This window comes from Oncorhynchus mykiss, chromosome 16, assembly GCF_013265735.2.
Source record: "Oncorhynchus mykiss isolate Arlee chromosome 16, USDA_OmykA_1.1, whole genome shotgun sequence".
Lineage (NCBI taxonomy): Eukaryota > Metazoa > Chordata > Actinopteri > Salmoniformes > Salmonidae > Oncorhynchus > Oncorhynchus mykiss.
The window spans coordinates 71,767,875-71,782,097 of NC_048580.1; the positions used below are offsets into that span (position 1 = coordinate 71,767,875).

The 14,223-nt window shown below is 40.8% G+C and overlaps 1 protein-coding gene across 2 annotated transcripts; it reads left to right on the top strand.

Annotated features, from left to right (window-relative positions):
* The first annotated feature begins 7,017 nt into the window (after nucleotides 1-7,017).
* Nucleotides 7,018-13,929, top strand: xip (Hepatitis B virus X-interacting protein). Of its 2 annotated transcripts, XM_036945760.1 has the most exons (5): nucleotides 7,018-7,097; nucleotides 8,552-8,749; nucleotides 8,840-8,901; nucleotides 9,707-9,824; nucleotides 13,493-13,929. In XM_036945760.1, exons 2-5 carry the CDS (start codon nucleotides 8,676-8,678, stop codon nucleotides 13,551-13,553), a joined length of 315 nt encoding a protein of 104 aa, XP_036801655.1. In that variant the 5' UTR covers nucleotides 7,018-7,097; nucleotides 8,552-8,675; the 3' UTR covers nucleotides 13,554-13,929.
* Nucleotides 13,930-14,223: the final 294 nt, after the last annotated feature.

Consider the following 14,223-nt stretch of genomic DNA (forward strand, 5'->3'; position numbering starts at 1 on the left):
CCAACCTATCATAACTACTATGTAAGTCTATGGAAGGGGGTGAGAACCATGAGCCTACTAGGTTTTGTACAGAAGTCAATGTACCCAGAGGAGGACAGAAGCTAGCTGTCCTCCAGCTACACAATGGTGCTACCCTACAGACTGCTGTTGAAGCTACTGTAGACCTTTATTGCAAAACAGTGTGTTTTAATACGTTATTTGGTGATGTGTAAATATTAAGCATAGTTTTATCTAAAAATGATAACTTTAATGTTTCACTATTTTTATTTTTATGAAATTCACGGAGGTGGATGGTCCTCCCCCTCTTCCTCTGAAGAGCCTTCACTGCTATACACTATAGACTGCTGCAGCCTACATAGTATAGACTGCTGTAGGCTATACACTATAGACTGCTGTAGGCTATACACTATAGGCCAAACACAAGCATTTGGGAGATAGGGAATAGTTAGATAAAACTTGTAGATAGGAAAATGTTCACCATTGTTATAAGACTTTATGTGCGGAGTCGGATATACTCACTGAACTCCAGTGACTCATCCCATGTTATAAGTGTTTTAGCTTCAAGTCCTACATTTTCTGTCAATCTTGAGTGGATGGACACACCAGCTATCTGACCATCCAACATAACTGATATCTGATGGGGGAGCGTGTGACATATCTGCTGGAGGTCAAAGTGTATTATCATGTGTTGTACTTTTTTTCAATCACCATTCACTCCAGCCGCTAATCATCAGTCTCTGTTTCCCTGCACGTTGACATCTGTCTGCCTGAAAGCATCTGGTTCAACTTGGGCAACGGTGACTTTTCTCAGAATGTGTCTACGTGACATAATGGGTGATCTCTAACAAACAAGGTGAAGAACCAACCAACCAACCAACCAATGGATAGGCATGCATGAACAAAGACTTGGTGATGAATTTATCATTTTCAAAGATGAGGCTTCTACGGGTTAATGTTTAGTAGTTCTCTCACAGGACACAGGAGAAAAAGATATTATCATTGCTTATTGAAGTTATACATCAATCGGAAGGAGATGTGTACACTATACGGGTCAACTGAATGAAATGACACATTAAATCACATGTTATGAGCCGAATACAACGAGTGTAGACGTTAAAGTAAAATGCTTGATCCCTACCCAGAGTTTTAAAAAATTATAATAAAAATAAAAAACGGTAAACACAAGAGGAATAAAATAAAATACACATAAATGGAGCTACGTACACAGAGTACCATTTCCAGATCAAGGTATTTTTTATTTTATTTAACTAGGCAAGTCAGTTAAGAACAAATTCTTATTTTCAATGACGGCCTAGGAACAGTGGGTTCAGGAGCAGAGAGACAGATTTGTACCTTGTCAGCTCGGGGGTTTGAACTTGCAACCTGCCGGTTACTAGTCCAAAACTCTAACCACTAGGCTACCCTGCCGCCCCATTAGGTATTAGGTAATTGAGGTAGATATGTAAATGAAGACATGTTAAAGTGACTAGGTATCAGTAGAACATTGGGGAGTGCCGGTCGGTTTTCTCTTCCTCTCAATTTCACCAGGATATGCTGTCACTTCTTCCACGTCTACTCTTGCAGCACTTTTGGTAGCCCATGAAAGAAAGGAATGGGGTCCGGGCGTGAACAAGGAACAGAGTCCGAGTCGAAGTCAGATTTGAAGTCGAATTGGACATTAGTAACTGTCGATCTGATGTACCGAAGTGCTTGGCGGTCATATGTGATAATGATATGAACTTTCTGTAAAAAAAGTAAAGATAAACACGAAGAAAAAAAAGTAACTAACTAGCCCAAGCCTGGTTGAAATGTTGCTCTTCTCCGTCGACGCAATCTTTACAGGAAGAATGATATGATTTGAAACCTTGCATAGCAGTACTGTCGCGTATTTATAGGCTACTCATGAATATGCATGAATCAATTTGCAAAGCCTATATGGATATTGACTTCATAAATAGCAATATATTTATATTATTTAATGTAGATCCCCATTATCTGAGGGAGGCTGAATCCTGAATCCTGAGATGAGAGTTCTTCAGTGTGAGCTTATACTGTGAGTGAACACAAAGAGAGACACATTGTTGACGTAGCAGGCTGTGTCACAGCAGTTGGCTAGCTTGGCCAGCCGGCTTTGTCCAGATTGCAGATAAGAATCAAGATCCCTTTTCAAATATTTATCAGACACTTCTGTTGAGTTGAATAGAATATGTGTTTTTATAGCACCATGATAAGGACACAGATTGGTGGTGGCTCAGATATGATCCTATCATAGAAGATAACTGCCAAAATAAAGGAAACACCGACATAAAGTGTCTTAATTAACTCAGGAACAACACCTGTGTGGAAGCATCTACTTTCAATATACTTTGTATTCCCCATTTACTCAAGTGTTTCCATTATTTTGGCAGTTACCTGTACCTAAAAGCCCTGTCGAGCATCAGTTGAAGATAATTCCTCCCTCACCAAACATAGATGATATTTTTCCTCCCTCGCCTATCATAGGTGATATTTTTCCTCCCTCACCAAACACAGGTGATATTTTTCCTCCCTCACCAAACACAGGTGATATTTTTACTCCCTCACCAAACACAGGTGATATTTTTACCCCCTCACCAAACACAGGTGATATTTTTACTCCCTCACCAAACACAGGTGATATTTTTACTCCCTTGCCAAACACAGGTGATATTTCTTCTACCTCACCAAACACAGGTGATATTTTTACACCCTCGCCAAACATAGGCTAAATAATCATGCACATGTCATGTTGAAAGATTATTTTTTGTTGAGAGAAGAATTTAAAACATTAAATAAGTGTAAATGAAATATGTTATGTAGGGGAGAGTGGGGTAAGTCGAGCCAAAGGGCATATGTTGAGCCACCCTTGTTTGATTTGACCAAATATTCACGAAGAGGCCATCATTTCATGCAGTCTGTGAAGGAAGAAAACACACGGAAAAAGTGGTAAGCAAGTTAAGTCCCCAAAAAGTATTTTCGCCAAGTCAAATGTATTTGTGTTCGAGGTTTCATGATTGTATCTAAACCAAAGTAGATATTTTTAAGATTGTTCTATACATCAGTTGGGGTCTCTATAAGCTTCATTATGAGGTCATAAACCTAGCATGAAAGTGCATCCTTGTAAGCTGTGTGGGCTAATATAGTAAAAATGTTTGCCTTGGGGTTAAGTTGAGCCAATGGTTGAGCAAACGGCAAGTTGGGCAATGTGAAGTGTTTTCTTCCCAGGCGTAATGCAATGCATTATCGCTGGGATATGGGTTAGCAATAGGGCCTATGTTAAACATATTTTTTTTTTAAGTACAAAGTGTTTGTTAGGTGTTATACAACGGGTGGGTCTAGTCCTGAATGCTGATTGGTTAAAACCGCATTCCAGCCGTTGTCTATTCCACAAGTTACCACCGACTAAATCTATTACGTTAAAATCCCTTTTTGCTCTGTTCCATTTGACTGCGCAATACGCTGTCTCATCAGTCGCAATTTATAAACTTGATCTCCACTATAAAACCATTTGGACATTATCTCATATTTATTTTAGACTAACATTTCGTTTTCAACAGCAGAGATTTGTATAAACCTTGCTGTCTGTTGCTCCAACATTTGCAACATTGTTTCAATTTTCAAATTCGATCTCTAGCTGTCCCATAGTAACGAGCGTGTTGGGAGTCTGGATGAGACAGACAGGCAGGCAGCTTTTCTCAGCCAGTTGAAATCATGAGTCAGCAGGCATTATTTTTATGGATACATACAAAGAAATGTCTATTGGAATAAAGGTCAAATGAAACGAAGTGCAGCTAGTTTGCAGTCTTTCCAGCTTCAGTTTGAAGTGATTGTGTTTTCTGTGTTGTTGGCTAGCTCCTCTGAACAACAGTGTCCTGACGAGAGAGCACATTTTCTATGCCAGGCCAAAATCGCACCTCATTAGCTCATTGTTATGGATGTATCCAAATAAATGTCACTAGAAAACAGCTTAAACAAATGAAGCTACTGTTGTTATTGTCTGCACTGTTTGATGTGACTGTAAGTTAGCCGTAATTGGCTAGCTCGCAAGGGATAAAAATGTTGCCAGGCAATGGAACATTTTGTCCATAGATACAGAACAAAAAGACTGAGCGACTGGGTCACTTCTCTGGCAACCGAACCGATAGAACGAACAACCAGCCGGCTTGGGTAGCAAACCTAGATTTGTGTCGGGATTACATCTTGTGTAAATGTAGCCGATGTGAAATGGCTAGCTAGTTAGCGCTAGTGGCGTTTCAATCGGAGACGTCACTTGCTCTGAGACCTTGAAGTAGTGGTTCCCCTTTGCTCTGCAAGGGCCGCGGCTTTTGTGGAGCGATGGGTAACGATGCTTCGAGGGTGACTGAGGGTGACTGTTGACGTGTGCAGAGCGTCCCTGGTTCGCGCCCAGGTCGGGGTGAATATATTAATCAAAATAACGTTTTTAATGAAGGTATGTCAATCATTATTTTAATATGTTGGTAACCCATTGTATAAAAGTTGTATAAAAGTGATAATTCCCTTGAAGCCGGTGTTTGGAGTATATATTGACACAGTTTGCCGACCCTCGACTTCATCTCTGGCCCAATAACACCCGTGCCAATATATCCTACAAACACCGGCTTCTCGGGCGTTATCACCTAATTAAACCTGTGTTAAAAGATGCTTACGATGATTAACAGTTTTTAAAAAGCCATTGTTGTTGTGTTGAATTGTGTTAGGGAAATAAAGATAAACATGGTTTTGAAAAGGTAGTGGTAATATTCCCTTCTGTGCAGAAAATTGTAGTTGGCATAACTTACCCTGTCCCGTGGCTCAACTTTCCCCATTTCCCCATAAGTTGTGCCAAGAGAGAACTTTTTTTGGACAAGCTATATTTTCGAAACTGTAATGTTTACATGAATTCTGATTATTTCCAGGGATACACAACATCCTGAAATATTTATAGATATACAGTGCCTTGCGAAAGTATTCGGCCCCCTTGAACTTTGCGACCTTTTGCCACATTTCAGGCTTCAAACATAAAGATATAAAACTGTATTTTTTTGTGAAGAATCAACAACAAGTGGGACACAATCAGGAAGTGGAACGACATTTATTGGATATTTCAAACTTTTTTAACAAATCAAAAACTGAAAAATTGGGCGTGCAAAATTATTCAGCCCCTTTACTTTCAGTGCAGCAAACTCTCTCCAGAAGTTCAGTGAGGATCTCTGAATGATCCAATGTTGACCTAAATGACTAATGATGATAAATACAATCCACCTGTGTGTAATCAAGTCTCCGTATAAATGCACCTGCACTGTGATAGTCTCAGAGGTCCGTTAAAAGCGCAGAGAGCATCATGAAGAACAAGGAACACACCAGGCAGGTCCGAGATACTGTTGTGAAGAAGTTTAAAGCCGGATTTGGATACAAAAAGATTTCCCAAGCTTTAAACATCCCAAGGAGCACTGCGCAAGCGATAATATTGAAATGGAAGGAGTATCAGATCACTGCAAATCTACCAAGACCTGGCCGTCCCTCTAAACTTTCAGCTCATACAAGGAGAAGACTGATCAGAGATGCAGCCAAGAGGCCCATGATCACTCTGGATGAACTGCAGAGATCTACAGCTGAGGTGGGAGACTCTGTCCATAGGACAACAATCAGTCGTATATTGCACAAATCTGGCCTTTATGAAAGAGTGGCAAGAAGAAAGCCATTTCTTAAAGATATCCATAAAAAGTGTTGTTTAAAGTTTGCCACAAGCCACCTGGGAGACACACCAAACATGTGGAAGAAGGTGCTCTGGTCAGATGAAACCAAAATTGAACTTTTTGGCAACAATGCAAAACGTTATGTTTGGCGTAAAAGCAACACAGCTGAACACACCATCCCCACTGTCAAACATGGTGGTGGCAGCATCATGGTTTGGGCCTGCTTTTCTTCAGCAGGGACAGGGAAGATGGTTAAAATTGATGGGAAGATGGATGGAGCCAAATACAGGACCATTCTGGCAGAAAACCTGATGGAGTCTGCAAAAGACCTGAGACTGGGACGGAGATTTGTCTTCCAACAAGACAATGATCCAAAACATAAAGCAAAATCTACAATGGAATGGTTCAAAAATAAACATATCCAGGTGTTAGAATGGCCAAGTCAAAGTCCAGACCTGAATCCAATCGAGAATCTGTGGAAAGAACTGAAAACTGCTGTTCACAAATGCTCTCCATCCAACCTCACTGAGCTCAAGCTGTTTTGCAAGGAGGAATGGGAAAAAATTTCAGTCTCTCGATGTGCAAAACTGATAGAGACATACCCCAATTTTTCAGTTTTTGATTTGTTAATAAAGTTTGAAATATCCAATAAATGTCGTTCCACTTCATGATCGTGTCCCACTTGTTGTTGATTCTTCACAAAAAAATACAGTTTTATATCTTTATGTTTGAAGCCTGAAATGTGGCAAAAGGTCGCAAAGTTCAAGGGGGCCGAATACTTTCACAAGGCACTGTATATTTTTTGATAGAATACTATATTTCCCTTGACGGTGTGATGCTGAAAATTTTGCTCATCTTACCCCACTCTCCCCTAGGCTAAAGTTGATAAATCAGGGTGGTTGATGGCACTGCAGTCCCAGAGTGCTCTTCTCGTTTTGCTTACTGTAGCTAAATGCACAGTGTCAGCGAGGCTGTAACTCAGCGTGGGATATACACAGTATGCTTATCTATTTGAATAAAAAGGGTCAAATTTGAGTTTGGAATCATTTTCACTGGGTGAATCACTCTGGGATGTATGCAAATGTTGTTTATTTATCAATCACTTAAGGCCTAGTTGGTAAAGGATATCAATCTTCACTGGTTCTCAAACCTCTCCTCGAGGAGCCTCAGACTTTTCACAATTTTGTTGTAGCCCTGAACAAGCTCAGTCGATTCACCAATTCAAGGGCTTGATGATTAGGTAACAAGTTGAATCAGGTGTGCTAGCTCTGGAATAGATAAAATACATGGAACGGCTTGAGTAGGGTGAGTGACTGACTGAGGAGAGTGAGACTGAAAAAAAAATGACGGCAGCGGATGTTGATGTGGAGCGTGAATATAATGGTGGGGTAATCAAGGAAAATTGGAATATTGTCCAAAAGAATAGAAAACTGAGCAATTAGCATACAGTGATGAGAATGTCCCTTATCCCTTAGGAATCCATTTTCTTAATGCGGAGCAGCTGATTGGATTACCAATTTTGAAGAATCTATTTGATATACCCAAACTGGTGGAGAGTTTTGGGTAAAGTGAAGGCTGTGAGGATCACGAGTGGCAGGCTTGTTTAGATTTTTTTTTTGTTCATCTGAGGAGCAGAAGATGCGTGTGTTGCGTCTCACCAGATTTGAAAAGTTTGATGTGTCCTGTGTGTCTCTTCGGAACAGGGCACGTCTACACGGGGTAATATCTGGCGTCTTTTGGGAAGTCGACGTTACAGAGATGGGAAAATATTCCTGGAGTGATTGATGTTTGTCAGATGAATCGTATGGTCAATGAGGAGAAAGTGAAGAGTATCTGTTCTTCTGGGTTTTTTATTTTTTATTTTTTTAATGGAGTCTCTCCCTACTCAAGTGCAGTTTGCCTATATAAACTACAGAGTCAGAGCGTGGATCCCAAGACCAATGCAGTGGGATCGCTGTAAACTTCTGGAAATGTTTTAAGTGTTTGCAGAAGGGAGAAGCCAAGAAGTGGAAAAGATAATATCCTGTGTTTTAAAAGTAATGAAAACGTGACATGTTGCCACTGTGGTGGGAACCATGAAGCCACATCTTTGGAACAAGCCACATCTTTGGAATGACAAACAAGGGTGAAAGAGAATGAGATGGCCAAAGACAGGGCTGTCCAGAGCATTTCATATGCAGCTCCTGTTAAAAGGGTTGAGGTTTTGAATGGTGCTCCTGAAGAATCCATGATGGTGGACAGATCTTCACTGAAGGCTGCAGGCGTTGTCGTTCAGCAGCAGGACCCAGATATGTTCAAGGTTAAGTAGATGGCCTTTTTATAGCTATGGGGATTAATGGCACTGCCGTGGTGGAGAGGGAGTTCAGGAAAATGCATATCATTGTGGATGCGACGGAACGGTTCCCAAGGACTGAAAGAACTTCTCATTGGAGGAGTTGCATGGAGTATTGTCACGAGCCGTACCACCCTGTCAGGTCATAGAGCCTGAAAAGGGAGATTTTAAGGAATACGTGGGGGTTTTGGTTTTGTTAATGTGTTTTTTTTATTTTTTTATTTTGGGTGGATTAAGTTTTTCCTATCACGTATGGGTTTTTATTTTTTGCCTTGGTTTTCTCAACCCTGTCCAGTTGGTGGCGGTAACGCACCTTTTTGGGTTGTAGTCTGCCATAAAACCTACAGAAGAAGGGTCCTGAGGAGAGGTTTGAGAACCACTTATGTAAAGTGGGGGTAGCTTACCAACAAGAGTATATTGTTGTATGTCTATTGCTTTTGGGAGAGAAGAAGCTGTTCTTATTTTGTAAAGTTGTGTTCTCTCTCCACCCTCCTTTCCATTCCAGAAAAAAATCAAAAGGAATCGCGTTTGGTGTAATTTAGCCTTCGATGGTTTCCGTAGGAATGCGCATCAGCTGACTGACTCGAGAAAAGTCAGAAAGCAGACAATCACAAACAAATTATCGGCAAATGTCCCAGTTATTAATTGCAGCTAACGCTATCATAACCATGGAGTCGACTCTTGAGCAACATCTGGATGATACGTAAGTGATTATTTGATCGAAACTTATTTGATTGTACCAAATCGTTAAATTATGTGAAAATATTCCTCAAATGTTGTTTTGATATGATAGCATGAAGAATCCAGCCATTGTCGGAGTTCTCTGCACGGACCAACAAGGACATATTCTAGGCTGTAAGTAAAGTCCTCATTTCTTGTTGCTGTCTTTTTATGTATCTGACTATTCAGCAGACAAAATGTTTAACTGACGACCGACCACACGCAGTCGTCGTCAAATCAATAACATGTATTTCACAATGCCCTGTATCAGCAGTTGTCACTGTGCTTACACAGAGATACCCAGAGAACCATAGCGACTATGGAAAAACTCCCTATTAAGGCAGGAACCTAGGAAGCAACCTAGAGGAACCAGGCCCCGAGGAGTGGCCAATCGTTTTCAGGCTATGGCGATAGAGTATATGGCCATCAAGGCCAGATCGTTCTTCAAGATGTTCATAGGTGACCAGCAGGATGAAATAATAATCAGTGGTTATAGAGGGTGCAACACATCAGCACCTCAGGAGTAACTGTCAGTCGGCTTCCAGGACAAGGTACTAAGTAGCACATCCGGTGAACAGGTCAGGGTTCCATAGCTAGTAGTCCATCATTCGTCATTGGGGGGAAATGCTGCTAGCTAGCTAACTGTTTTGCAGCCTGTGTCTGGTAACTGCCTCTAACGTTTAACACTTCAACAAAAGACTAACTGAATGTTTGAAAACTATGAAAATATATCCTTGAAATGGCAACAGTAACAAATATTAGACGCTGCAATACATCAAATAATAGTAGCCTAGCTAGAGCTAAATCCTGTTCTCTGGTGATGCCTAGCAATTGTCAGGTCCACTTTTGATACTAGGTAACTTATCACAAGATCAGCCTACATTTTGACATTCCATATGACAAAATCGGAGTCTACTTTGTCTCCTTGTGTTTATTTCAGGTCGCGGCTCTCTGTCTGATGAGCATGGGGGAGTGGTATCTGTACTGGCCAGACAGGCAGCCTCTCTCACCAGAGACCCTACAGACAGTCCCACAGTGTGCCTGGAGTCAGATTCGGGGTGAGGAATCACATCCAGTTAATATTAGGGCGAGTTTGTTTTGCATGGCTTGATGCCCCGGGTGGGTGGGATTTCACTTCAGGATCATCATGGGATTTGTAGTTCAGGATGACAGCCACATTAGCAGCTAATTTAGCATTTCATTTTTTTTGGGGGGGGGGGGGGGGGGGGTAAATGCATCAAATCAAGTTTTTATACAGCACATTTCAGACATGGAATGCAATGTGATTCACAGAAAGATAGAAACAAACATGAGGATTTAAAAATAAAATAATAACAATGCAAACAATGGCTAAAAATCAAAGCTAAAAAGGTGCTTTAAAATAGATCTTTAAAGATGTCAACAGTTTCGGACCATGTTCTCTAGCAGGCTATTCGAGAGGCTGGGGGTGTAATAATTAAAGGCTGCCTTTCCATACCTCTTGGGCATGGGCTTTGGGATAGTTAATAGGCCAGTGCCAGAGGACCTGAGGGACTTACTGGGTACATAACTTAAAAGCATGTCTTGACACGTATTTGGATGCGCAATCTGGAATTGATTTTAAAAACCAATAGTTTTGAATTTAAGGTTCTTCTAACAGGCAGCCAGTCCAGAGACCTTAAAACCGGTGTAATGTGTGCTCTCCCTGTCTGGTCTTTGTCAGTACCCGTGCTGCAGCGTTCTGTGTTTTGCGGTTGACCAATGGCTTTCTTGGTAGACCAGACAAGAGAGCATTACAGTAGTTTAATGCTGCACCTTGGCAATGTTCCTCAGGGAGTAAAAAGCTATTTTGGTCACATTCCTAATGTGGTGGTTGAAATTTGAGTTCAGAATATAAAATGACACCTAGGTTGTTTTTTTTTAGCTGGTGTTTTATCTTTATTGCTCGTGAATATGCGGCCAGATTCTCTGCTTTGGCTCAGACTTTTTTTAATTTATATTTTTATTGTTTATTTTTTTGCTGTGGTGGTTACGAGAAACAGACTGTTTGAACCAATTTCTCCAGAATTTTTGCTAAATAGTGGAAGGTTGGAGATTGGCTGACCAATTGCTAAGAGCTGAAGAACAATGGCTTGCGCGCTTCTTCTGATATGCAAATAAAAACCGTTTTGAATATGATGGTGGGGATCGGATAGAGAAGGCAGTTGAAGGCTTAAGTTGTGATATAACTTTCCTGAGCATGTCTGTGTCAACCGGGGGGGGAATCCATAGTGCCTTTGCGTGGACATATCATTAAACTTCTCATCAGGTCTTGTTTGACTGATACCCAGCCTAATGTTTGTTGTCTTATAGGTTTGCGGTGGTAGGATTTTTATCTGGCTATCCATGGCCGAGAAGCACACACATTATTGTGATTTATTAGTGATCAAGTTTGATATGCCAGACAGGCTAATCTTTCTAATTGACTTGTTTTATATACGCCAAGTTGCTCACTCAGAATATCATAATGGACCTGCGACTTTGACTTTCTCCACTTCCGCTCTGCCTTTCTGCAATTTCCCTCTTAATGTATTTGTTTCGTCACTCATCCAAGGGCCTCTCTGTTTGGATGTGGACTTGTTCAACCTTACTGGAGCCATGCCATTAATTTGTTGCCTGTTCATTTGCTATTAAAAGTTATCAACTAAATCATCACAAGAGGAAGGTAGAATAGGTGATGGAGTATTGTTCATACTCAAGTCGGTAGCAACTTCAGAGGTAAGCTGGCGTTTCTTAACGTGTTCAGTATTACCCTGTGCTATTGGCAACAAGGTAGTAAAAAAAAATCCACAGTGGTGATCAGATAAAGCAACATCAATAATAGAAGCTATGTCAATAGAAAGCCCCTTGGTAGGGTGGGCCCAGTAACATGTTGGATAAATCTATAGAGCTGAAAATATTCAAACTCAATGGCCTTTGGAGTCCGTCTCTTTGTCAAAATGAATATTAAGGGGCGGCAGGTTGCCTAGTTGTTAGAGCGTTGAGCCAGTAACCGAAAGGTTGCAAGATCGAATCCCTGAGCTGACAAGGTAAAAATCTGTCGTTCTGCCCCTGAACCAGGCAGTTAGCCCACTGTTCCCCGGTAGGCTGTCAATGTAATTAAGAATTTGTACGTGCAATGTCGTATTTTCTTTCTTCACATTTTCAAACAGTACATTTATATTTTCCAATGAGGGTATACATTTGGGCGAGGTCCCCCCCCCCCCCCCCCCCCCCCCGACAAGGCAGTTAACCCACTTTTCCTAAGCCGCCATTGTAAATAATAATTTGTTCTTAACTGACTGGCCTAGTTAAATAAATATGAAGCGGTGCACACTTATGATATCCACAAGGTGGCAGCACAGTCAATGAACTGGACAAATCTACATTTTATTTGTCACATGCTTTGCAAACAAGTGTAGACTTAAATTTAACTAGGCAAGTCCGTTAAGAACAAATTATTATTATTAGTTACAATGGCGGCTTAGGAAAAGTGGGTTAACTGCCTTGTCGGGGGGGGGGGGGGGGGGGGGGGGGGGGGGGAGAGATTGTATACCCTGTACCCTCATTGGAAAATAAAAATGTACTGTTTGAAAATGTGAAGAAAGAAAATACGACATTGCACGTAACCCCCAGTTTGGGAGTACCTGCTCAACATGTAAAGAATTTATGGAAATATATTCATAGTTTTATCATTGTTAATATTCTTGACTGTTCTACATTCTTCTAATAAGAAAGCTGTTAAAACCAATCAGTGTTTGCATCTTTTAAGGTCTTTTGTTTATAATCAGTCATTTGTACCCCCCCCCCCCCCCCCCCCCCCCCCCCCCCCCCCCAGCGTTTGAATACTTCTTGTATGTATACTTTGTTTTCTGCAATTAAAAAAAGAGCTAAAAATAAAGGAATCTAGTGGAAACCTGACGCGAGGCAAAGGAAAACCAAGTGGTAAGCAGTTTTTGGTGACAGTCAGGTTTGAAATCAGCGTATTATATGCGCTATGGTTTGCATATTATCACAAAGTATATTACTAGGTAGTGACTTCAACTGTAAGCTAGCAAGGAAAGTTAGCCTACAACTTTAAAGCTGGAAGCTTAGCTACCGGTATTGTCTTGCATGTATATAAGTGTTCTAGCCTGTATGGACATTTTTGTTTTTGCGAACAGTTTCAACATTTCATGTTGCTTTATTCGAGTGTGTTAGATGCTGTGAAGCAGGAGTGGACTGGAGAGCTAATGCAGCGCCGACAACTCTAGCAATAAATTAGTACTTGGAGCAGGCACTTTGCTCTTCACGCTATAAAGAGGCTGTGCTGACAGACTAACCTCTCAATCACGTGAGAGACATTTAACAGCAATACCGAAAGTAAAACAAATTCCGAAACGAAGTACCTACGTTTCGGTATTCCGTGCAACGCTAATGGACAGGTGGGAGCTGCTATCCTACTTTAAGACTCTTCATTACTATGGGCCCTGGTGACCTGCCTATGGTATTGAAAAGACATTTCCTCATCTCTAAAACAATGCGAACAGTAGTAATAATATACTGCTTTTAATAGTGATGTTTATTTGCATACTGTTGAGTATTTTTGTTGTCGGTTAGTGATTTTGAATATTGCATTATTTTATTTAGTCATGTCTTGATTTGAAATGCAATTGATTGGCCACAGGCTTTTTACTATGGTAAACATTTTCATTGATTGTTTATCTCTTCCCCCCCCCCCCCCACACAGGAATATTCTAGTGAGAACACATGGAGCCATCACCGTAGCTGTTCACAAGATGGCGTCATGAGGTCTCACTAATGAAGATAGACGAGGCTGTTTTGTAAATCTGTTTGTTCACTAATGCGAAATAATCATACCCAATATAAAGTCTGGATCTGGGAGGTCACATTGAAGTTGCAGAAGATTGTTTGTTTTTTTTTGGGGGGGGGGGGGGGGTTCACTGTTTGGCCAAGAGTCATATTTAAAAGTCAAGTACATACATACTATGTTGTGTATATGTTAAATAGGGTCTGATCTGTTTTTGGGGGTGATGTATTTCTTATTCAATAACTGGCTAATCCTTTTTTTTTTTTTGGACATTCATCTGAAATCCGGTCTGATTTTTCAAATCCATGTAGAAATGTTGTATATGTTCATATTAAAAGCAATGTAACAATTTGTCACAGTTTGTAATGGTGTCTATGATTTCTGCAAAGTCAGGGGGACTTGGTTGTGTTTCTCTTTACACTCTTTAGTGTGGTATGTTTTCAAGTATAATGAAAAATGTCACTCTTGTGGGATACTGCAGTAAACTTGACCTAGAGGAGCTGAATGTGGTAGTTGGTACTCTGTACTTCTATATTGTACTGCAGTATTTGGTTATTAAATGGGGGGGGGGGACTTGTGTCGTACAGTAGGTCTGAACTGAACTGAGTCGTCTAGGATTTTAACTGTATGGATAAGTTGCCCCCCCCCCC